Genomic DNA, 26,662 nt, shown 5'->3' on the forward strand with positions numbered 1-26,662 from the left:
GATTCTGGATGTTTCCAGGTTTTCTTTCCCATACTGTCTATGTTTTATTAATGTTGCTTTGTTTTTATGTCTAAGATTTGATCTGTTTTTGCTCCGCTCTACATTTTGATTAAAAAGTAATATATCTGTCAGGCCTGGTTTCTTTTTTGTTAAATTATGTAAAATCAAAGATAGGTGTTCAAAATAATATTGGCTCAGTTATTTATAGAATACCATTCACATTTAACCCTTTATAAAAATACACCCCAAAAATACATTTATAAAAGACAACGGAGCATAAGAGTTCCTTTGAGCCTGTCTCGGATATATTTGTGAAGTGTGTTGTGCCAAAGAGGTTTCACCAGTTTAACTGACAGCAAATTAGGTTTATTATGTAACAGAGTGCACAGCAGCAGCATTAAGCTCTTAAATGATACTTTTTAGTCACAGACATCAAGTATAGATTTTACAGGTAGAGCAACTTGTGAGGTTGCTTGCTTGCTTGTTCAAGGTTACACAGCAAGTCAAAGGCAGAGACTGGAACAGAACCTGGGTTTCCACCATATTGCCTTTGGAACCAGAGAGTGTTACCATGCAAATGTCTTTCATTCTGCCCTAAAATACTAATACAGATTTCCTGGACAAATCCATAACTAAAAATCAAATATTAATAACATGACTATTTACTTTTTTTTTCCTCCAAAGAGCTAAAGGTTCTAGTGCATTGTTAGAAATTAATGAGAAGCAGATTTTTATTTTTAAAAGTTAAGCTATTTCTAATGAGTATCATAAGAAGTCAAGATGGCCTAACATATCATAATAGATCTGTCACATTCTTCAGTTTTTTTAGTGTAAATTTATCAAAAAGTGAAAGGTTTTGACTAAATATAACAGGAGTGCCTTAAATCTAAATTTCACATCATAACCAAAAAATCAGTTTTATTGTGGTTGTGCCCAAAGGCTATGGATATCAAATTAGATAGCTAGATAGAGAGATAGATATTAATAAGGTGTGGTATAAAGGTTTTATCAGCATGAATTTGGAATAGCTGAATTACTCATGAGAGGCAAAGCCACAAGTGAATTAAGCAGGTTATTTGAAACGCAGTAATAAAACCTTTATACTTCACATATATTCTGTATCTGCTACATGTTTTGCAGAAAAGCTTTTCAGGGAGCTTTTCTATATTTTATTGGTAATATTTCTCTACACCTCTTTCTATAAAGTTAGGCTCCACTAGCACCATGTGTCCAACTCCTTTTCTGAAGGGGGAGAAGAAACCTATAACTAGAGTCATCAAGAGGTTAACTTGTGATGCAGGCAGACCAGGTGCCACCTCATGCCAAAGCCCCAGGCCAATTCATTTGTGTATTAGTATAGATCAAAGTGATTGTTAAATGTGTAAGAGTGTATTTGATGTTTAAACTTAATGAAAACTAATGGGATGTTACATACATTGTTTTCACTTACCCATATCCCGTTATACTATAGTAACAAATGTTTACATTGTGCACACCTCTGTGACTAAATAACCCCTCAAACCAGAAAGAAGCCTTGTGGAATGCAAATGAAGAACTTTATCAGAAAAATGATAATTTCAAAGCAAGTGGTCATAGTGTGTGATGATCGGAGGTCGAAGACTCTAAATGCATTTCTCACTGTCTATCATCAAAGGAAGAGACCACCTGTCAGCTTGTTTTCTGTGAGAAGAAGCTATAAGTATGGATTCAGGGAAAGATTCTGCAACTCTGGACTCTCTGAATTGTAACAGGGCAAAATAACAAAACAAGATGACTGAGATCCCCAGAGTTATACTGGATAGCCCTGAGAGACTTTTAGGAAACTCTCATATTGCTACAACACCTGCTACCATTTGGAATTATAGACTCTGACTCACCTGTACATATATTTTACCTGCTTGAACCTCTCAATAATGGGGTAAGTGACTGGCTTCTTGGGACTGGAAGCAATTTAAATGTGGCATGATTTTTGGTCTAAGTGACTTTTTATCACGAAGTCCAGTTTGTCTGGGTGGCAAGACAGACTAGAGAGTCTAAGGAGACTGTCTGTGACTCTACGGTAAAACTGGTATAGTGATCCAGAAGTTCACATTTGTTACTGGATTGGTGAAATCTAATTATAGAACACACCACAGGTTTGGGGTGTCTGCTCTGTTTTCTGACAGTCTGCCTGGAGGTAGGCATTCATGGTCGTGAGCCATTCTATACAGTGTGACATATCCAAAATAGATTTTCCATACATCACAGTGTCACAATTTTAAAGTTTGCTGTCTTAAAACAGCAAAGGTAGTAAAAAGCTTTCCCCACCATTGGAAATGATGGTTTTGGAGATAACTTTAAAAAGGCTTTATATCAACATGCTCAGGAAATATAAGAATGGTTAATAGCCATTGATGGACTTATCCTTCATGAACTTCTCTAGTTCTTTTTGACTCTAGTTACACTGATAGCCTTCACAACATCCCCTAGCAATGAGTTCCACAGGTTGATAGTGTAACAGTGTGTTGTGTGAAGAAATACTTCCATGTGTTTGTTTCAAACCTGCTGCCTATTAATTTCTTTCAGTGACCCCCTGATTCTTGTGTTATGTGAAGGGGTAGATAACTATTCCTTATTCACTTTCTCTACATGATTTTATAGGCCTCTATCATATACCCGCTTAGTTGTCTCTTTTCCAAACTGAACACTCCCAGTCTTATTAATCTCAGAATACGGAAGCTGTTCCATACCCTTAAATCATTTTGGGTTGCCCTTCTCTGTACTTTTTCCATTTCTAATACATCTTTTTTGAAATGTGATGACCAGAACTGAATGCAGTATTCAAGGTGTGGGACTACCATGAATAGTGGCATTTTGATATTTACTGTCTTCTTATTAGGGCTCCATGTCTGACATGGAGGTCACGGAAGTCATGGATTCCGTGACTTTCCATGACCTCCGTGACTTCTTCAGAGGCCAGTGTGACTGACCCCAGGGCCACCCAAGCAGCTGGCTCTGGGGCTAGCTGCTCAGGTGGCCTCCAGGACAGCCACACCAGCAGTTGCAGTGCTTGGCCCCAGCCGGCTGGAGCAGCCGCAGTCAAGGGCAGCGGTCCGTCAGGCCGACTGAAGCAGCTGCGGTCTGCAGCCCCAGGCAGTGGTCCCCGGGCAGCCAACTGTAGCAGCCATGGTCTGCAGCCCCTGGCAGCTGGTGCCACTGGCTCCAGGTGCGCCCCCAATAGCGGCCTCCCCGGTGCCTCTTCCCTCCATCCTCAAGATTTAATCAAGGGTATTTTAAGTATAAGTCATAGACAGGTCACGGGCCGTGAATTTTTGTTTATTGCCCAGGATTTTTTCATCACTTTTACTAAAAATACTTGTGACTAAATCGTAGCCTTACTTATTATCTATCCCTTTTGTAATGATTCCCAACATTCTGTTAGCTGTTTTGACTGCCACTGCACATTGATTGGATGTTTTCAGAGAGCTATCCACAATGACTCCAAGATCTCTTTCTTGAGTGGTAACCGCCAATTTAGACTCCATCATTTTATATGTATAGTTGGGATTATGTTTTCCAACATGCAGTACTTTGCCTTTATCAACACTAAATTTCATCTGTCTTTTTTTGCCCAGTTACCTAGTTTTGTAAGATCCCTTTATAATTCTTTGCAGTCTACTTTGGACTTACCTATCTTGAGTAATTCTGTATCATCTGCAAAGTTTGCCACCTCACTGTTTACCCCTTTTTCCAGATAATTTATAAATGTGTTAAACAGCACTGGTTCCAGGACAGTACAGATCCTTTCGGGACACCACTACTTATCTTTCTCCATTCTGAAAACCGACCATTTATTCCTATCCTTTGCTTCCTATCTTTTAGCCAGTTCCTGAGCCATGAGAGGACCTTCCCTTTTATCCCAGGACTTCTTACTTTGCTGAAGAGCCTTTGGTGAGAGTTTTTGAAAAATTGAGCAGAGGGCAGGAGAGGCAGTCAACAAATTTTTCACAAGTAGCCCCTAACTCAGTGTTCCTCGTTTTCTGAGTGCACAGTTTGAGGCACCTGAGGCCTGATTTCCAGAGGTGCTGGGCACTCACAACTGCAACGGAAGTGTATGGGATCTGTGAATGCTCAATTCCTATTACAGTAAGGCTGTGTAGTTGATAGGAATGAACATAGAGCTAGGTGTGAGAAGGTCTTGCTTTCTAAACTGGCACTGCCATTCACTCACTGTGTGGGCTTGGGCAGGTCACTTTGCCTTTCTGTCTCAGTTTCTGCATCTGTAAAATGGGAATACCACCATTTACTTGCATACCTCACAGAGGTGTTGTAAGGATTAATTAGTTTATGCATATACAGCACTTCATACAAATAAAGCAAAATAAAAATGTTAAGTACTCTGAAAAATCAGTTTGTAGATATCTCAAGTTGGGCATTCAGCCACCCAAAATTAGGACAATTTTGGCCTTAATCTCTCTGTGCCTCAGTTACCTTGTCTGAAAAATACTACTTTTCTGTGTCACAGCAAGTTGTGAAGATAAATTCATTAATGTTTGAAAGACATTTGGATATTGTGATGAGCGCTAAGGAAAATCCCACAAGGGAATTAATAATTCTGTATTCTGGGGAAGGTATGGATGGTGTGCAGTAAGTGAAGTATATAGAGCTACCCAATGAATGAAGACAACAATCATTAGTGAACGGCTGCCTCACTCCCTGAACACTGACCATCCTGTGGACGGAATGAGGCAGCAGTCCTATGGGGGAAAAAAATAGTATGTGATCATGTAATTAAAGACTATTATCTAGGCGTGGCAGAGTTCAATTTATTTATTTTAAAATTTCAAACAGATATCAATGTTTATTTTTAGGCTTTTTATTTTTATTGCTTTAATTTTTCAGTTTGGGGAAATTATGTGGGGTTAGAGAATTATTTAATGACAGTAGATATTAAGATTCAGAAAGCTAAAGCTCTATAACCATTAACACACAAATTGTCAATATAACAGGTCAAAATATGCATAGTAAATATCCTTAAATCAAACTAATAAGTTCTCAATCAGCATTTTTTTTAACTTTGCCTATTTATAAATTTGGATCATCATCAAGGGAATTGTGTGTGTGTGTGTGTGTGTGTGTGTGTGTGTGGGGTGAAATTGATATTTACAGATAAAAATATAATCGTTCCAAGTCTAACTATATCAAAATACATATTTGGAAGGGGCTGAAGTAAGGTTGCAGCTGGCAACCTTAATTCTGGCATTTCCTAAATTTTGTGTGCTTGACTTTGCAACCTTTATAAGATCCTTTTACTTTAGTTTTTCATATGCAGTTTTCTAGTTTATCTTTTTAAAGTGAAAGTAAAAACCACATTCTGTTATGTCCAACTGTAATGTTATGTGATCTCTCCCCAACGTCCAATATACGTGAACCCTGGACCTTCAGTATTGCAGCACGGACCTCTACTATTTGAGCAGAAGGACTAACTGCAATTGCTGGCAACAGGAATAGGTCTTTATCCTTTGTGGACCAGCTAGAAGAACATTCAGTGAAATATAAAAAATAATTAGGAAGGCCACAAAATAATTTGGAGAACAGCTAGCCAACGACTCAAAAAGTAACAGCAAATTATTATTTTTTTTAAATACATCAGAAACAAGAAGCCTGCTAAACAACCAGTGAGGCCATTGGATGATCGAGGTGCTGAAGGAACTCAAATGTGAAATTGCAGAACTACTAGTTGTGGTATGTAACCTAACATTTAAATCAGCCACTGCTCCAGATGACTAGAGGATACCCAATGTGACACCAATTTTTAAAAAACGTTCCATAGCCGATCCTGGCAATTACAGGCCAGTAAGCTTAACTTCAGTGCCAGGCAAACTGGTTGAAACTATAGTAAAGAATACAATTATCAGACACAGATAAACATAATTTGTTGGGAAAGAGTCAACATGGTTTTTGTAAAGGGAAATCATGCCTCACTGATCTACTAGAATTCTTTGAGGGGTTCAAGAAGCATGTGGACAAGGGATATAGTCCAGAAGATATAGTGTACACAGATTTTCAGAAAGCCTTTGACAAGGTCCCTCACCAAAGGCTCTTAAGCAAAGTAAGCTGTCATGGGATAAGAGGGAAGGTCCACTCATGGATCAGTGACTGGTTAAAAGATACGAAAACAAAGGGTAGGAACAAATGAATGGTTTTCAGAATGGTGAGAGGTAAATAGTGGTGTCCTCCATGGGTCTGTACTGGGACCAATACTGTTCAACGTACTCATAAATGATCTGGAAAAAGGGGTAAGCAGTGAGGTGGCAACATTTGCAGATGATACAAAACTACTCAAGATAGTTAAGTTCAAAGCAGATTGCGAAAGGTTACAAAAGGATCTCACAAAACTGGGCGACTGGGCAACAAAATGACAGATGAAATTCAATGTTCATAAATGCAAAATAAAGCCTATTGGAAAACAATCCCAACTATACATACAAAAATGATGGGGTGTAAATTAGATGTTAATATTTAAGGAACACATCTTGGAGTTGTTGTGGATAGTTCTCTGAAAACATCCATTCAATGTGCAGCGGCCGTCAAAAAAGCTAATCATTAGGAAAGGGATAGATAAAAAGACAGAAAATATCATATTGCCTCTATATAAATCCATGGTATGCCCACATCTTGAATGCTGTCTGCAGATGTGGCCATCCCATCTCAAAAAAGATATACTGGAATTGGAAAAGGTACAGAAAAGGGCAGCCAAAAATGATTAGGGCTATAAAACAGCTTCCATATGAGGAGAGATTAGTAAGATTGGGACTTTTCAGCTTCGAAAAGAGAAGACTGGGGGGGGGGGAGGGGGGAGACATGATAGAGGTCTATAAAATCATGACTGGTGTGGAGAAGGTAAATAAGGAAGTGTTATTTACTCCTTCTCATAACACAAGAACTAGGGGTCACCAAATGAAATTAATAAGCAGCAGGTTTAAAACAAACAAAAGGAAATATTTCTTCACACAACACACAGTCAACCTGTGGAACACTTTGCCAGAGAATGTTGTGAAGGCCAAGACGATAACAGGGTTCAAAAAAGAACTAAATAAGTTCATGGAGGATAGGTCCATCAAGGGCTATTAGCCAGAATGGGCAGGGGTGCAAAACCATTCTTTGAAGTGTCCCTAGCCTATGTTGCCAGAAACTGGGAATGGCTGACAGGGTATAGATCACTTGATGATTACGTGTTCTGTTCATTCCCTCTGAAACATCTGGCATTGGCCACTGTCGGAAGACAGCATATTAACCTCGATGAATCATTGGTCTGACCCAGTATGGCCGTTCTTATGAGTATGCTTAACACAGTGGGCTATATATATATAGAGGAGACAGCATAAGCAAACACACTGATTCGGCAGATTCTTTCTGACAGGTAGTGTGGCTAAGCAGAATGAGACTCGGGCCTGTCATACTGGGCTCTATTCACAGAATATGTAATCTCTCCATGGGATGTAAGGGTTTGCTCAATAAATAGGAAGAGGTAGGCAAACTTAATATAGGGACTGCTCCTGTACTCCCGGTATGTGTGTGGGTATATTATATAATGCCTATGTATTATAAATTACGCATATTTTAACATTATCTCGGCTGCGAGGGATAATTTATTTTATACCAATAGCCATGCCTAAGGAATGACAGACACTCGACAGCAGCAGTTCAGCCTGATAAGATGAATGAGACTACTCAGAAGAGTATAAGGGATGTTTTCTCCCCATTCTAGGAAGAATATCATTTTTAGACTTTCAGCAATTTCCTTCTGCTCCTCTTCTTGAGAATGACAGATTTCATTTGACAGAGAAATGGAAAATATATCCACTAAAAGGAAGCACAAAAGAGAAAGTAATTTTTAAATGTCAATTTTGTGCAGTATATTAACAACTAAACCTGACAACGGGGGTTTAGCTGCTAAATTTAAAATCCTACAGGACAAAAAAGAAATGCACTCTGCTGCATCCATTTACAATTGCTACCTTTGCTTTCCAAAGCTTCACCGACAGAGCTCCCACACTGCAACACAAGATATTCTAAAAGGTCTACATCATCTTGATCTTTAACTGTTTGTTCATGTTTCAAGCGATGCGAAGTACACAAAGACTGCAGCACTCAGTACATCCACAAGCACATCCAAACTTTCAAACTGTTCCCAAAGCCAATATACTAGCATGGCTATTGAAATAGCTGTGAACTGGACGGCATTCTACAAAATGGCATCCAAATTTAAAGGCACTTTAATGTCAGTTCTTTAATATCGAAGCTCAGGCACACTCCCTCCAGTTCCTTTAGCGACAATATAAATTAGGTGTCATCTACATTTTGGGCAACTGAGAGCCAGACCCAATGTTGTAGAATATGAAGCAGAATACAACCTCATCTTTAAACAGGAGTTGTAGCCAATGGAATGTATAAGTCCCAGCGTACAACGTTCTATCACATTGAAACACTTCTCTTTTTCTACAAAACCTAGCAAAGAGCAATGTGTAGGTTTCAAGAGAGTCACCCTGCTAACAGGCTCATGATGCAAGGCATGTTTGCTTAGGAGCATAAAAGAGAGATCAGCCAGGGTCTGAGCCAAAAAGTCTGTTGAAGTCAATGGGAGTCTGTCTATTTCAATAGACTTTGGATCATACCCTCACAGAAGAAATGTAGGAAGATGATTAAAAGAGAGGAGACATAGTAAGTCCAGATTTTTATAGTATCATATAATCGTAGAAGTGTAGGACTGGAAGGGACCTCAAGAGGTCATCTAGTCCAGACCCCTGCACTCATAACAGAACTAAATTATTATCTAGACCATCCCTGACAGGTGTTTGTCTAACCTACCCTTAAAAATCTCCAATGATGCAGATTCCAAAACCTCTCTAGGCATATAGCTTATGTGTATAGCTTATTAGAAAGTTTAATGCCAAAAACGTTAAAGTAAAACACACTCCAACCATTGGTGTAGTTTGACTTCTATATTTGGAGGGACAGAGGCAACGCATGGAGGGAGGGCTCACAGGGTCACATTCTTCCCAGAGGCAATGCATGTAGAGGGCACATAGAGTAACATGTTCCCCCCCCAGAAGTGACGGTTGCAGGGGCTCATGGGGTCATGAGATGCTCCCCAAGGCACTTGTTTTCCACTGTCCTGGCACTCCTGGCTCTGCGGCTGCTCCTGAGGAGCCAGGGAAGCAGTGAGCGAGCGCCTTGGGGAGCCTCTCATGGCAGCCAGCCTCCGTGGGCAGGGGCCAGCTCCAGGGGGCATCCCTGACAGCAGGCTCCTTCGGGGAAAGGCAAGAGCACATTAGGGGCGCAGCTCGGAGCTGTGCTGCCCACCCTGTCTGGAGAGCGCCCAGGCATGAAGAAGCAATCCAGCTCAGGTCCCACAGCATGAAGAACTAGGGACCTGAGCGGGCCAGGTGGCTCCCACCAGCTTCCAATCTGCCAGCTTCTGGCAGGAGGCAATAGTTTTCAAACTGTGTGGAGCCTCCCCCTATGGAAGCATGCCATGCAGTTTGAAAATTTCCATCCTAAATGGAAGGCAGAAATCTGGAGAGGAATGTAACCCCACATCCACCCACCCCCCCCCCCCGCCCATGCACTCTCTCTGGTTTGGGGGGGGGGGCAACGTCCCACATACTCCGTCCAATCTCCATCCCTGACTCCAATGTTTCCTTTCAGATCTCAAGATAGATCTTTATACAAGGTGGAAAATACTGAGAGGCCCCAGTGGTAAATGGAAGAACACAGAAGTCTAGTATTCTTAAGCATACAAAATGGAATAACCTAGTTTCACAGATTTGGAGTACAATCAGTGGTTTTTTTTAAACCCATCACAGGAAGTAGAAATAAATATTTTCTTTCATTTTTCTTTTTTAAATATATTTTGTTTTTAAAATGTCAATCTTCCAAAATGCAGGAAATTACAAATACTATTTCAAATTTTAACAGAAAAAGAATGGGAAATTATGGTTTATTTCAATTGAAAACCAGTCAAGTCTCTTTCCTGATAAATCTAAATGCCAACTTGCATGGGAATAGAAGGTTCCTGTAAGACACATCACAATGAAGACTACTTCGGCAGGGATTCCATCAGGTCCAGATACCTTATTGTTCTTCATCTATTTGACGGCTTTCTGTACCTTGACAAATGTTGGAGAGGTCTGAAGTCATCCTTGATAGGATATTGAGGAATTAAGTCAAAGATGCTTTCGTCAACAATGAAGTCATGATTCAGGTGGTCTTTGAAGTATTTCTTTGTGCATTGATTGATTTGCTGTCCCTGAAGAGGTTGGCTCCATCTCTGCACCTAAAGGGGGGTTAGGTACTGGGCTGTAGAGAGGGCTTTGGTTGCATTGAAGAACCCGTGCACTTACTTCATGGGCGTTGGCGAGTTGTTGGATCTCCTTTGCTTTGTTCTCTCACCATTGTTCCTCATTTTGTGGGTTTTCCACTGAACTTCAGTTTTAAGTTGATTGTGAACATACGGTTTCTTTTTGAATTGATGCCATTCAGCCAAGCACAGAAGGCCCTACACTTACGAATCAGTTCTTAGATTTCCTGATCATTCTCGTCAAACCAGTCTTGGTGGTTCCTAGTTGAGAAGCCCAGTGTTCCTTCACACAAAGCATGGATGACCAATCTGAGTGCTTTCCAATGATCTTCAGGGCTTTCCATCTTGGTTTTGGTATTCATCAGTTTCTTTGTAAGGCACTGCTGGAAAAGGTCATGTTTAGTTGAGGCCTTAAGACTCTCAATGTTGATCTTCTGTCTGGCTGATTTCTTCCACATTTTTCATCTTGATGTGAGTTTGATGGAAACGATGGAGCAGATAAGGCAATGGTCTGTCCAACAATCATCTGCACCAGTTAGTACTTTGGTGATGTAAACATCTTCATGATCATGAGCATGGACAATGACACAGACAATCAGATGTCAGTGCTTAGATTGTGGATGTTCCTTTCTCTCCCCCCCCAAAGAAGACAGAGAAGAACTGGCTCACCAGCTTTATGCCTTAATCCTGAAGATATGGAATTCAGAAGTAATCCCAGCTGATCTTAGGGATGCCATGATCATGAACATCTTCAAGAAAGGAGACAGACTGGACTGTGAAAACTATTGAGAAATCGCCTTGTTGTTCACCTCCAGAAAGATTCTTACCAGAATTCTGCTCAATCAGCTGCTCCCCTTGGCTGAATCCCAGAATCGCAATGTGGATTCAGACCATCTTGGGGTACGATTGACATGATCTTCACTGCCCACCAAATTCAAGAAAAGTGCAGCGAGTAACATCAACCTCTGTATATGGCCTTCATCAACCTCACAAAAACATTCAACTCCATCAATCACCAGGCTCTGTGGAGAATCCTCCTTAATTTCACCAAAATTTGTTGCCATCCTCCAACTCCTCCACAACAACATATTTGTGACAGTGATCAGCAATGAATCTGAAATGGATCCCTTCCTAGTCAAGACAGGAGTCAAGCAAGGCTGTGTCATCGTTCCAACCCTTTTCTCCATCTTCCTTGCTGTCACCCTCCTTCTCGTTGCTGATAAGCTCCTCTCCAGAGTTGACATCCAATACAGAATGGTCGGCAAGCTCTTCAACCTCAATCGTCTCTGATCCAAGATAAAGACTATTACTAAATCATTCATTGAACTCCAACATGTGGATGACTCTTACACATATAAGTAATCCCATGAACAGTAAAATGAGCTATTCACACATAAAGTTAATAACTTTAGTATATGTAAGATTGGGAATAAATATGGATTTAGGAATTTAATTTGAGGCATCCAGGCTTTTAAATTTTGGCCAGCAGTTATAAGTACTCTATAAAAAAAATTCCACTACCAGCTGACAAATACATTAACTGAAATCAGGATAAAAACATACACTAAAAAAATCTACAAGTCAGAGATAAGGTTGTTGTGTTATGATGAAATATGCATTTCTTTAGACTGTGTTTATTACAGTAGATGGGCAATGGAGAGTTTATGATGTCCCTAGCTATCCATTTGCTTACTTTTGTATGCTGGTATTTTGTAAATGATGCAATAGGTAACTACACTTAATCACCAAACTTAAATAGCGTTTGAAACCAAGTTTTTTGTTTTCTGCCCATTGGCTTAACTGCAAGCAGAATCTGGTCTTTATCTTTTGAGTGTGCTGGTCAGAGACCAGAATCAAAATGTTTGTCAGAAGTCATGATAAAACACAGCTGGACAAGAAGACTGGTTTTCTAATGTTTTGATAATCTCTACAGAAAGACTGCCTGACAGCTGGTCTTTCCATATTCTTCCCTTCAGGCAGATGTTATTGCTTTTTAGATTTTTCCAACTGCTCACAAATCTTTTCCAAGTCTTGCCTGAAGGACTCCTCAAAGAAAGGACAACTTTAGTGTTACACTAGAGGGTGTTGCACTTCCCTGCCAGATAAATGACAAAAGTCTTGTGTGTTATGCTGCCCAGTTCCACACTTGCAAGGCTTTCCAACACAGAGTCTCCCTAATCCCACCCTACTAAGTCATGTACAAATCCGTGGTCTAACCATCCAGAATCAAAACCTCCCTTTGAGAACCAGGTCTTTGAAAGCCTACAGAACACCCAAGATCATGCTTAATGATAGAATCTCTGTGAAGAGTAAGCATCCTGAACATGGTATCCCTCTGTATGAGCTCTCCATGCCAGGCAGAAATCATCCTTAGTTTGGCATGTGATAGGTGTTATTCCGCAACACAAACAGCCTAGGCGGTGCAAACTCTTTGAATGGAGTCCAATATTCAAATGCAGTGCATAAGTCTCTGGTTGCTCTCTAATTACTGAGCCCTCAGGATCCACTGAGATTATCTCAGGTTGGAGGTGTGCTCGACATCTATGACATGGTCCCTGTTGGAACATGATAGCAAAGCAAATATTTTTCTCTTTCTTGGACTCTTGTAGAAGAAAAGCAGGCTTTCAGATAAGTCTCAGGTCCAGCAGGGTCGTCCATTTGTCTTGCAGGGGAAAGACTGGCATCTGGGGTAGTTTACCATGAATCTTAGTGATTCTAGCACCCTGATAGTAGAATACAGAGATGATATTATCCTTGAGGAAGTGGGAGCTGTCATCCAAATAGGAGGGGAAATGGTTCGTAAGTAGCCCTCTCAACTAATGCTCAGCATTTAACAAGATCACACCAGACCAAACACTGATTTGGTTATGCTATTCCTCTATCAGAGATCTGAGATATATCCAGTGGATGTTCTGTATTTCCTGTGTGTAAGTAAGTGCCCACCTGGTCCAGATCACATAACTAGTCCAGATCACATAACTAGTCCATCCTCGATTACAGGTAGAATTGCTGCCTGACACATAATCAGAACTTCTCTGACAACCAAGTGATTGAAGCATCTGAGTTCCAGTCCTTCCCAGTATTTTTTGTATTAGGAAGTATGTGAAATAAAACCTCTTCTGTCACTTGCCAAATGGCAAGGGTTCAATCCCATTTTTGCCAAAAGGGTCTGGATTTCTTGCAGGTCCTCTTTCTGATACTGCTGTACTCAAGATCATTCTCAAGTGAGGATAATCTTACAAATTTTGCAACCATGCTTGAGAATTATGAAGACAGGTGCCTAAGGAATCATCAGTAACAGAAGCCCCATATTCTTACTCTTACAGGCAGATCTTTGGACTTTGATACACAGGCTGGATATGTGCTATTGAGCCTTTCAAAAACCTGAAGCTTTTGTTGCTTTTATCTCTGTTGCCAAGTCCCTCAGTCCTCTGATGATACTGAGACTTTTAAATCTTATTTATCTTTCTTTCTCTGCTTCAATGGCCTTTCATGGTGATTTATTTCATGCAGTGTATTTATTATGTTTTACATGAAATATTGCCAAACTGATGGACTTGTAGTTGATTATTTTTTTCAAATAAATTGTTATAGTTCTGCATCACTGACCCATCCCAAGATCTTTTTTCCATTAACACTTGTCAAAGTTTTGAAGACTTCTCTTAGGCTAACCCAGCCCTATTCACTACAGAGGATAAGTTTAACTTTCTTAACCTAGCCTAATAGGGACTGAGGGTAGGTCTACACTACCCGCCGGATTGGCGGGTAGCAATCGATCTATCAGGGGTCAATTTATTGCGTCTAGTCTAGAAGCGATAAATCGATCCCCAAGCGCTCTCCCATCAACTCCAGAACCCCAGCGCCGCGAAAGGCACAAATGGAGTCGATGGGGGATCAGTGGCAGTTGACTCACGCCGTGAAGACGCAGCAGTAAGTCGATCTAGGTACGTCAACTTCAGCTATGCTATTCTTGTAGCTGAAGTTGCGTACCTTACATCGACTCCCCTCCCTAGTGTAGACCAGGGCTTAGATTCTTGAGGTATGGTATCATCCCATCTGAAGGTTAATAAGTACCTAGTACATGAACATCATCACTTCTTTAGTTTTATGTTCTCTTCATTTGTTATAAAACACACACACTTGGTTTTACTAATTGCTATGCACTGAACTGATGATTTTAAAGGTATTTCCACAATGGCTCTCAAATGGCACTAATCCTCCTGATCGGTATGCTAGATAATCAGTTTAGCACATATATCCAGGTTGGCTCCTTGATCCCATACTAATTATTTTACAGGTGTCTACATTGAATTGCACTGGTCAGAATTTCATCAGTATCTCAGACTTGATATTATGGTCACTAGAAACTAGGTACTCTTTAATTTCTGCCTTATTTACTACACCAGGCTCATTTTCCACTATTAGCTCCATGCACCATTATTTTTTTCCACTACTGTTTTCTCACCAATATCTTGTAGCTGAAATTCTACATTAAAAAAAACCCTACACACTAGCCACTATATAATCCTACTTTATCTGCAAAAATCTTTGTTTAACCTCATCATCGTGTTCTAATGGCCTCTATCATCAGTCTACGTTCCCCATTTCTTTTTGTTTTAAAAAAATCCTCAGCTTCAGTTAAAAGGGTCTTTGCTGCGTCAGCCTAAGCACCATTATTTTGCTAGCAATAGTCTGAAACTCATATTTCCGTCCTATTTCCTTTACCTACCCCTTCTGAAAGTGATAATTTGTAAACTCTACACACTAGGAACGTAACATCCTCATCAATGATTTAGCTTAACCAAGCTTTGCCTACTGCACTGCAGGATTGCAATTTATGGGAGTCTCAGAATCCTCTCTCATCAGTTTGTGTGTGTTACCCTGATTTTGTTCCTCATGAAAAGATAGGTCTCCTTCTGTACTCACTGTACTTGACACAAAAGTAAAACACACCTAAATGCATTTGCAGCTATAAGTAAGATTACACTAACATATACCTACCCCAGCAGACATTTGGAACACTATACTAAAACATATTTAAAGCACTAAGGAAGGTAGCATACCGTATTTGAGATAATGCAGAACATCCTTTATATGTGCCTATGTATCTCTAAAAGAAATCTTTTAGAAGCCAAAACAGTCACCCTTCAGGACATGTGTACATGCCAAAATAAGTCTCATTTGAGATATCAGGGTGCAAAGAAAGCATCTTTACAAAATTTTTAATACATGAAAAAAATTAATTCTTTCAAACAGATGAACTAACTTTTACCCAACTTTCAAAAAACAAAACAAAACAATCCACATCCAGGCTAACAACAAGAATAGGAAGATTAATCCCAAACAGTGATTTTTTAAAGAAATTTGAAAGTAAGGGTTTACAATGGAAATGCTATTTCAATCTTAAGTACAAATTCATTCATACTATGCCTTACCTTTGATGCCATTCGCATGAATAGTGAGTTTTGATCCTCTGCTGTTCTCATCTTTTCATTTTTGACCAAATCCTTCAGGCTCAGATCATCATCATCCTGAAAATACCTGACTCTTTCTTTATCTATGTGAGTAGCACCCTGAAAACGGAAAAATTGAAAATGAATATTAATCTGACTTCACTGCGACCAGGATTTCACTAAAGGGGTTTAAAGAGTTCAAGTGTTCACTCCCAGGGAACTTTATGACCACCTGTGCCAGAAACAACAGTGGTCTCGTGGGGAATTCATGCAAAGCTGATGTCTCTGCTGTGGGATGTTTCCATAGCTGGTGAAGCTCCATCCTAGTTCATAGTAGATGTTTGTCCACACCATCCTGGTTTGTACAATCGGTGGTGTCTCTTCAGAAAAGGCTCAGGACTGAACACTGCAGGTGGGCACTGACATAAGTGGTGATGAATTGTTATCCATTCTGGAAAAAACACCTTTCTTCACACCCGTTTGTCAAGTTGATCTGTCTTACTAACCAAGGAATTACTTAATATAGATGTGAACCCCCTGCTGCTCTCAGAAGCTCAAAACCCAAACTCAGAATCCTTCTGTGGCTATTGAATGGACTTTTACTAAAACGTCCCAGCCTGCAAGAATTAATGTTAAAAGTTATAGGCATTTTTTGAAAGAGTAAAATGGAACTAAGTAGAAAACAGGACCCCTTGTTGCAATGAATATGACCTAGAGGAATAAATATACACAGAGCCAGTATTATCACTTAATATTTACAATATAATAGCACCCAGACTGAACTAGGCATTGTACAGTGCTATAAATAGACATGGCCGCTTCCCCAAAATGTACATAGGCCAATATTTTGCTCTACTGAAGAAGATGAAGTTCCCTCTATTTATGTCTTTATTATTATTCACTGTTTTGCTTCACATAACTACAAAATAGAACAAATAGCTTCTAGGGCCTAGACAAGTTATCATCAAGATATTTGGCTGGGTGTGAAAAAAAATCATAGAATATCAGGGTTGGAAGGGACCTAAGGAGGTCATCTAGTCCAATCCTCTGCTCAAACCCCAGGACCAATCCCCAATTTTTACCCCAGATCCCTAAATGGCCCCCTCAAGGATTGAGCTCACAACCCTGGGTTTAGCAGGCCAATGCTCAAACCACTGAGCTATCCCTCCCCCCAAAAAAAGATGCTCTACTAATCTTTTTTGATTTAATATATATATTTACATGATTTAGAAGTAGTGTATTTTATTTGGCTAAGACATATTAATACCTTGAAAAGATTTAAAACATTTGGTTGGCTTTATATTTAAATAAATTCCCCAAGAAAACTCTAAGGGACAACACCACAACTTTAAAATAAAAAGTTACCTCTTTACACCATCTAGTTCTTGCCATTATATGGAAAATTAACTTATTTTCCCAGCTACCTACCTACTCTTTCAACAAACACATACACCACTTATGCCCTCAAATAGTAAATTTACAAAGTAGTCAAAGAATTACATTCTAATAAAGATGTTATATAAAGTGTACCATCTGTCTCTTTCTTCTTCCTCCTTTCGGCTCCAGCGGTTCTGCCATTGTGTTCACAGGCCATGCTCTTCCAGATTGATCTGTTCTGACAAGGATCACTTCATGGTCTTCTTGCAAGCTTGCAGCCTATATCAGGTTTTAAAATAGGTTTTTAAAAATATGGTATAGGAATGGTAAAACAAAGCAAAAAAATGGCGAGAGCAAATAAACCATTAAAATTCTGAAGACTTAAGCATGTAACAGCTAAAATCTATTATTTATTACTACTTGTTTAAAAATAATTTTGGAATAATATATAGTATACAGTTCCTCTATCCTATACTCGAACAGGAACAAAGATTGACAAAATACTGCATCAGTGAAAAGAAGTGTTTTTATAACCGAATCCAATGTAAAAAAAACCCTATTAAAAAGACTAGAGATGTAACCATGATGAATTATCCAGAAAAATGATTATCTTAGTACTTTAACAGTCTTTCAAACTAAATACAAAAAACAACAAAATACGTGTTTGCTAAAAGCCATCTTAAAAATTGTAAGATTCAGTAGCACATGTACTATTCCTGATGCTGCTGTGCCTTACTCATAGTTTATACAGTTTTATACACTTCTTTAGGTCAAAAGGATTTCAATTCAATTGTGTTAATTTTACAAGCCAAAATAAAAATATACTAAAGATCATTACCATCTGATAGATGCTTGGTTACACAGCAAATTTCTTTCTTTATAGTTATGTTTGTCAGTAAAGATCTGTTGCTTTCACCACAATATGAGACTTGGAATTATTTGAATCTTGGCTATGTGGTCTAAAGCAGTGGTTCTCAAAGCCGGTCCGCCGCTTGTTCAGGGAAAGCCCCTGGCGGGCCAGACCGGTTTATCTATCTGCTGCGTCAGCAGGTTCAGCCGATTGCAGCTCCCACTGGCCGCCGATCGCGGCTCCAGGCCAAATGGGGCTGTGGGAAAGGCGGCCAGCACGTTCCTTGGCATGCACTGCTTCCCACAGCCCCCATTGGCCTGGAGCAGCGAACCACGATCAGCCAAGTGGTTGGCCAAACCTGCGAACACAGCAAGTAAACAAACTGGTCTGGCCCGCCAGGGGCTTTCCCTGAACAAGCGGCGGACCGGCTTTGAGAACCACTGATCTACAGCATTCATAAGAAATGAATCCAGCCCAACATAGACATTTTTTTGTTTATCTAGGCCAATCTATGTTGTAAATAAGTTACGGGGCAGGAAAAATCATGACTGAATCATCAGGTGGTTTATCTGCTGAAATATTATGGTGATAGGACCTGGAATGAACCCTACGACAGGTAACAAGATTTAAATTGCACTTGGGATGGCAGAAGGATTCCATTCCTCCACCCTCAAGGAAAAAGATTTAATTTATGGTTGGTTTACTCTTCTGCATAGCTTTTGGAATCACAAGCAGCATGGCTTCCAAACCCCATCCAGCAATGTTTGGAAGTACAGCCTCCTTCTTAGATTGTTGATGGCAGAGGGATTTCATTTCATGCCATACCAACATTAAAGCTCAGATTATCATCCATGAAGTGGACTTCTAGAACAAAGTGCAGAAATTTGCAACTTTTTTAGGCAACTATATTAGTTTACCAAACCAAAGTTCCCATGAAAGTCAAGGCCAAATCTCCTAACAAATAGAGCAGGACTTTATCCCAAGACTTCAGCTATATCCACTACTTCCTGTCACCTACCATGCAATTGTGCAGGTCACAATATGTATGAGTGAGTGGGAGGCAGTTTCCAAAGGGGTCACTAAAACACACCTTTCTCTGGGAGAGAATAGAAGGCAACTGAGAAGTCATGAACAGAATTTAGTGAGTAGTATAATCCTGAAAATGAGAAGATACATGTCTCTCTCAGATCATTAATCATATTCCTGTAGGGGCTTCTGTTATTTTTGCACTTCCTCTCCCCCATCCCTCAAACTGTGGCTCTACTCTGAGAAAACAACTTTTGAAAAATATCACTATAAAAATAGGGAGCAAGGTAGGTGAGGTAATATCTTAAGTTGGTCCAATAAAAGGTGTTACCTCACCCACCCTGTCTCTCCAATATCCTGGAACCAACACCGCTACAACTGAAAAAAACCCCTGCAAACTGGAAAAAAAAAAAAAAAAAAAAAGGCACATTTATGTTGTCACAATGGATTTTCAATTCATATCAAATTTGCTTAATTTCACCAAAAAATTCAAACTGTCAGCCTTGCAAAATTATTGTGGAGTTTGAACCTCAAGTTCTGTACTTTCTGGCCTGTGTATCACCAAAAATAAGAACTTTCTGGGAAATATTGTATATCTTGGCCTTAAAACAATGCTTTATATAGGAGATTAATTTACTGTTTTTAAAGTAATTTTCTACTCTTCAGTGTTTTATATTGGTTTAAATCATTTTAGAGACAAAGTAGCCTTTAAGCAGAACGATATACTGTATTAGCTGCATAGATCCTAAAATAATGTTAAAATTAATAGTATTGTGGTAAAATCCCCTGCACTGCCTTGAAATCTCAAGCTTGGGGTTTTGCTTTGTTTTTTATCATCAAGTATTTTTTTATCAGTAAGAAATCCTGTGTTTCGAGCAAAATGAGCAGTTTGTGTCCTGATATTTTGCAGTTCAACAAAGCTCGAAACTGATTATATTTTTAAAGTGATACGGATGCACTTATATGGATGCACGATCTTACTAGCTATTTAATTATCATCATCATCATCATCTGACAAAACATGGAGAAAATAACATTATACAATACTGTGAAAGCAATGGCATGATGTTTTATCTACCCTGACATACATCAAATATCCTTACAGGTGATACAAATGTTTATGGATTAGGACAGTCTAACTGCTGTGCATGGCTATTCAACAAAATATCTGCTTCTTTAATTTGTTATACTGTACATCTGTTATTTAAACTAAAATGAAGACTAAAGGAACCCCTCTTACATGGTCATCTTTTACCTTAGTTTTCTCCAACATGATACAACTATTCTATAATAATTAATACTGTTAAATCCTTGTGTCCCAGGACACACGCCAATATATTACAGAACTGGAAACTAGTTTGGGCTTTCCCAGTTTTTTCACCTTCTTTTGACACATCGGGGAGAAGCAGGAAGCCAGGCTAGACTGACTACTGGTCTGAAACGGCATGGCAATTTGTGGAAATGAGGCTAAAAAAATGTGAAATAAGGAATACTGAATATCTATTCTGTGTTCTGCCTCTAACCCCTGCTGCAGTGACATGGAACGTCTAGATTTTAATGGTAGAAAGATCTCATTTAGCAACATTATATCACAACAGCATTACTAAAATCTGTTTCACTAAAAAATTGAACATTTTTCATTCACATGTGTGAGTGAATCTAGTATTAATAAAACGGAGATTAAGAGCAGTGGCTGGATTCCAACAGATCTAGGCTGTAAAAACCTTCCACATTCACCTGAATAAATATGACTAACTTGATACCGTAGATTCAAATATTCAGATTCAGAGGATGGGAGGTCCTGACATTGAATTAATCAAACATCTGAATTCAAATGTTCAACTATTTATACCAAAGCCCTCCCATGACGATCCCATGAACCACAACAAACTTTTTCTTTTGGCTTTAGGGTATAGAGAGCTGTTTACCTAAGGACTTTCTCTTTATTTAAGAGCTTACCCCCCCCCCCCCACACACACACACTTGCCAACATACCGTAAAAAAAAAAAAAAAAAGGTGCAAAGAGCATACATTTGCATGCAGGTGATATTTTAAATGAAATATCTCAATATTGAGGTAACAGTTGGATTTTCGAATCCCAATACCCTGGACCTCATCTCCCTACACTTCTTTCTCCCCTATTGCTCAACTGAAGAACTCAGGAAGTTTCTCCTTGCATTTGATGTCTTTGGAGCAAAGAAAAGGTAGTGACGCTCCTTTGTCTGGCAGGAGCTCCACACCACTCTCCAGTACTTCAGAGGGTGCCAGGCTGCTCCTACCACACACCCAGTAACCAACTTCAGGAGCCTGCTTTGTGTGGCCACACAAGATGATCTCCCCCTCCACAATTAGCTATAAGTCTTCAAGGGGTCCTGAAGGCAGCCTCACCCCATACCAGAACAACATGAGCTGGAAATGGTCTTGACCCATCACTGCTGGTGGCAGCATCAAAGACTATCCAGGATTCAAAGAAAAGGTTCTTTATGAGCAGCTAGGGAAACCTCAGAGTGGTCCCTACCTACATCTCTACTGCTAAGTCGACCAACTCCAGCCTCAATGAGAAAGGAACTGGAGGCAAAAGCAACGTTGAGGGATGGATAAAAGTTTTGTGGGGAGAATGGGATGGAAGGAGAAGGAAAGAAACTAGGCTCCCACCCAACACTGGGGTGAGGCAGGGAGTGCCTTCATATAATTTGGAGTAATGAGTAGAGAAAGCCCTTATCTTTTGTGGTCTGCCCAGGAAGACCCTATAGAAGATGCTAGCTGTGATAGCTACACCCCTTCTGTAGTTAACTTAGGGTGGAAAAGAGGGATGGGCAATGCTGTTGTGAGCTGGCTGAATGCTGGTCCCTGCAGAGGAGAGATTTACATCTGCAGAGATCACTCTTGAGTCAAAAATAGCCAGACTGTAGGGATGGGCAGAGAGCTATACTCCCATTGGTCCGTGCCATTTTGAAACAGATATACAATCCCTGACATTGTTTATGTCATAGCGAGAGGGATCTGTAACTTCAACACTACTGGCAGTGCTGGTTGTCCTTTATTGGAAGTACGGGGTGATGACTGCCAAAGACCCTGCTCTTCAATTCATGTTGTTTGGTGAAAAGTCAGTAACTAGTAAGATCACTATTATCTATGATATGACGACAGATGAGGTCCCTCAATTTTCTTATGCATCAGGAACCATGTCAGATAGTACAGTAGGTCCCTTATTATACTAGATGTCTCCAGGCAGGTACTCTCTTCAGAATAAGCCAAGGGAGCACTGGTGAGGTAGTGCGGCCATGCTGTTTGCATCTCCCCTCAGAGGAAAGAGGCCTCCCATCACAAAATGAGATTTGGTAGTGTGTGTCCATCTCCCAGGAGTGTCTTGGGATGTTGAAAATGGCTGTCAAAAGTGTCTTTTCCAGAAACCCTCAACTGAGGTTTAAAATGGTTTGGCTGCTCATATAGACAGTACCACTAGAGGGTGATGGACTCCCTGCTCCACACAAGTTGCCAAACCTTTTTCAATCCCAGAAGAGAGGCTAAAATGGATCCATTCCATTTTAGCATGCATCTTTGCTTCTTTTTCTCCATCCTTTCCTCTAAGTACATTCAGGCTGTACATGTTTTAAACTAGTTGGTAGAGAGCTGGAATTATTCTCAGAGAATGTATTTTACATAACTTTATGAAAGGTATAAGGGCAGATACAGTATTAGCTTCTTGCTTACTAACTGGGAAAAAAACCTCAAGTTAAGTGATTAAATTAGACCTACTAAGGCAGACATCACTAAATTGGATATGAAGACAGACATTGTCAAATTATATAAACAGCTTTATTAATCTCAATCTGAGGCTATTTTCAGCCAAATAATTGATGTGTCTGCCTTACATCTGCTGTCCCTGCCTCATAATAAGAGGCTGTCCCTGTAAGCGCCAATAAATTCTGAAAATTCTGTAATTATAAAAGCATGCTGACTCCAATGGCTTAATTATATTTTTTTTTCAAGGAAACGGACACAGGAACATAGAAGTTATGGATTAAAAATACCATAGGTCTCCTTCCCTTCCTCTGTCATACCATAAAGTCCCATTGTCCTCCCATTCTGCAGAGTAAACAAGTTTGTCTGAGATGTTGGCCTGGCTCCAATAGGCATTAATCTCTTTTTTTTTAAAATCTGTATATCTTTAGTTTGAGAAGCATATTCTTATATTGCATACCTCTCACAATCTAAATCAAACCTGCAGCCATCTTCTGGGCTATTTCCAACTTTTGGATATCCTCCTAAAGTTGGTGATCAACTCTGCACTTTACAGGCCTGATACTATGAAGTGCTGAGCCCCTATTACGAAGGGGAGAGCACCATTACTATCATCAGAGCAATCAACACTCCGCAGGATCAGCAACTAAGTAGGACTTTGCAAAAAGTGTGGTAGAGTAGAAACACGAACTCAGTCATGTTTGGAACTCATTCCTAAGGCTGCGAGTTTGTCACAGAAGACACGGATTCAGTGACTTTCTGTGACCTCTGCAAATTCTGCAGTGGCCGGTGTGCCTTGCTCAGGGGCAACTCAGGCAGCCCCTGCACCAGTCACACCGGCCACTGCTGCCGCAGTCTCGGCCACTACTTCCCCGCCCCCTCCCAGCAGAGTTTGGGTACGGGAGGGGGTAGGGGGTTGGGGCACGGGACACGGTGAAGCGGGCTCCAGGCAGCACTTACCTGGGGGGCTCCCCAGAAGCGGCAACATCCCCCTCGCTCAATTCCTAGCTGGAGGCGTGGCCAGGAAGCTCTGCGCGCTGCCTCTGCTGCAAGCACTGCCCCCACCGCTCCCATTGACGGCACCCGCGGCACCCCCGGGAAGCCCCACCCAGGTTTTAGTCAGAGGTATATAGTCATGGACCGGTCACAGGCCATGAATTTTTGTTTGCTGCTCATGTCCTGTCCGTGACTTTTACTAAAAATACCCGTGACTAAAACATAGTCTTATTCATTCCCATTTCACACAGCTCTTTGCTTTCTTTTTTGCAGCTACAGCTGCACTACACCTCCAACTTTCTGTCACTATCATTGCAACAAAATACATCCAAAACCCTATTTACTGATTTAAATAATAGCATTTCAGAGTTAAATTAATTAGCAACCAACTAAATTAATGAGGGGGAAAGAAATTAAGAGATACAAAGTAGAAAAAATATCGTACGCTTTGACATGAGACTTGGAATAAGATAGCCAATGAGTCAGACTGGTACAGGAATGGCGTTCCAGATGTAGCGGCTGCGGACACCAATCTTGCACGAGCAGAGGTCTCAAACTGGGGGTCATGACCCCTCAGGGGGTCACAAGGTTATTGCGTGGGGGGGTCACAATCTGTCAGCCTCCACCCCAATCCCTGTTTTTCTGCCAACATTTATAATAGTGTTAAATATAAAAAAAAATTTTTTTAATTTATAAGGGGGGGTCGCTCTCTTCGGCTTGTTGTGTAAAAGGGGTCATCAATACAAAAGTTTGAGAACCACTGAGCAAAGATGAAGAAAAACTACATATGCATTACACAACACAAAAAAAATCATCATGAAGGCCCTAATCCTACAGAGACTTAAGTACTTGTTTAACTTAACACATGAATAAGTCTTTCCAGGATCAGGGCCAAAGAAGAAATTAGAGGTCATCAAAGGTGGCAGCAAAGCCTCTAAGAGACTGAAAGGTTAATTTATTAACAGAAAATGTGGATGTTGTCATTTATTATTGGCCAATTATTTTTGAAAAATCTCATACAAGGAGTAAGGAGCATGGTAACTCTTCAGTGAGATGGTGGTGGGGTGGAAGAAGTGTGAATGTGGTGGGGGAGTCCTGCAGACACTTGGATTTGGGATTTATGCAGTTAATAAGGGATTTCATAGTAGTGCCTTTAAAAAGCCTGACCCCTTCTCCATTGTCTCTCCCTCTGCCCCCTATAGGGACTGTGGAGGTTACTGCTGCACTAGGTTACTATTCCCATGGAGTTTCCACAGCAGGAGATGATGGGAATGAGGACAAGTCTCCAACGTGGATTAAAACCCCTCTCATCTCTACACTGGTGGGCTGGAAGAAAGACAGAAATTTTCTAGGGGGGTAGCTGCATCCTTTCCCCTCCCTGATCTCTAGATTGTACCTTACAATAAGATTCCATATACAAAATGATGATGACTACAACACATTACTACTCAGCAAGATGGCTATCAACAGCAATAGATGTCAAATTTCAACTCTAAACTAAGCCTGTATTTTAAATACATTTTTAGTTTATACTGTAGGTGGCGAGAGTCTTCTCAAAGCATAGTGCTAAATAAAATAAAATTGATACCACCTGTGACTTGCCTTGTTTCAATATACCATACTTATCTGAAGACATCAGAACTCCAATACTTCTTTGTCCACTTTTATAGTGCATTTGTGATTTACTTACTTCAACTTGTAATATTTTCAAAAGTACCCAAACTGGGCTCTAAGCACCTTTGCCAAAAAATTAAAAACACAATCAAATCAAAAGTGAAGCCAACATCTGCTCCTCAACCTCAAGCCAAAAAACTAACCAACCACAACTAAATCAGGTCCAACTAAAACACGTTTCTCTCCCACAAACAACATCACTTATCACTCCACTCTCTCCCAGAGGAATAGGCCTTGCAGTATGGCTGAAGCTTTTAAAAAAAAAAAAAAAAATGTAGGGAGCCTAAAATACAAGGGGACCAGTGGGCTCCAAAATGGCAGGCCCTCATGATGGTTTCAATTTGCCTGTTTTTTCTCATTCCTATATTTGATGCAACCCCACAATATGGAAGAAAAACCTCTGAAATTCCTTCTGTTTGAAAGAATTCCTTCTGTTTGAAAGAAACAAAATATTTTAAAAAGGATTCCCTGCCCATTCATATCTATTAGTCTTCTCTGTTATTGCACATGACAATCGCATTTGCTGGCAAGCAAGCTAGTTTCTGCCCTTGGGAGGGTCAATTATCTGACTTCAAATATCTCACATTTGGTGGACTGTTAGCACAACTTTATAACATATCACTAGAGATCTAAAAAGAATACAGTGAAGGGAACAGCAAACATGATTAAAAGTGATATTTTGGCCATAAGACCTTTTCCAAGCTAAAGGAAGGAAGCAGAACAAATACGTGTCTTTAAACAGTCATTTGCTTACTCGGTTTTGATTGGTTTCAGAGTATGCCAGAGGAATTTTGAAAACCCCACTACTCCTAGTTACATCAGCCTTGGTGCTATATTAAATAATTTACTTCCATCCCTGGTGCTCACACATTTAATTTATAGATTTATGCCTCTTCCCCAACTTCGTTATTGTTTGGTCACATTACATTTATTTAGCTCTTTTAATCTTTCCTCACAATTAACCCCTCCTACTTCCTGATCATTTTTGTCATCCCCTTCTTTGAATTCCTTCCAAATTCCAATATTTTTCTGGTAATAAGGAGACAAGAATTAAACACCATATTGTAGATGTGGTCATACAGGAGCTATATAAAAAGGGACTCCTTGTTCCATGATATAATGGCTTCTGTCCATGGAGCTTTAACTTATTTTGATGCATTATCACATTGCAAACTCATGTCTAATTTGCTAAACAACATC

The 26,662-nt window shown here is 40.0% G+C and overlaps 1 protein-coding gene across 3 annotated transcripts in view; it reads right to left on the reverse strand.

The window, feature by feature from the left end:
• CWF19L2 (CWF19 like cell cycle control factor 2) overlaps window positions 1–26,662 on the reverse strand; it is a 162,009-nt gene that overhangs the window by 57,318 nt on the left and 78,029 nt on the right. For all 3 annotated transcript variants that reach the window (XM_073338733.1, XM_073338742.1, XM_073338749.1), the window contains 2 exons: window positions 17,326–17,451; window positions 15,778–15,915 (listed from right to left, as the gene is read on the reverse strand). In XM_073338733.1, coding sequence (XP_073194834.1) covers window positions 15,778–15,915; window positions 17,326–17,451 — 264 coding nt within the window. The remainder of the gene's footprint in view (window positions 1–15,777; window positions 15,916–17,325; window positions 17,452–26,662) is intronic.

The sequence above is a fragment of the Lepidochelys kempii genome, chromosome 1 (genome assembly GCF_965140265.1).
Source record: "Lepidochelys kempii isolate rLepKem1 chromosome 1, rLepKem1.hap2, whole genome shotgun sequence".
NCBI classification, from domain to species: domain Eukaryota; kingdom Metazoa; phylum Chordata; order Testudines; family Cheloniidae; genus Lepidochelys; species Lepidochelys kempii.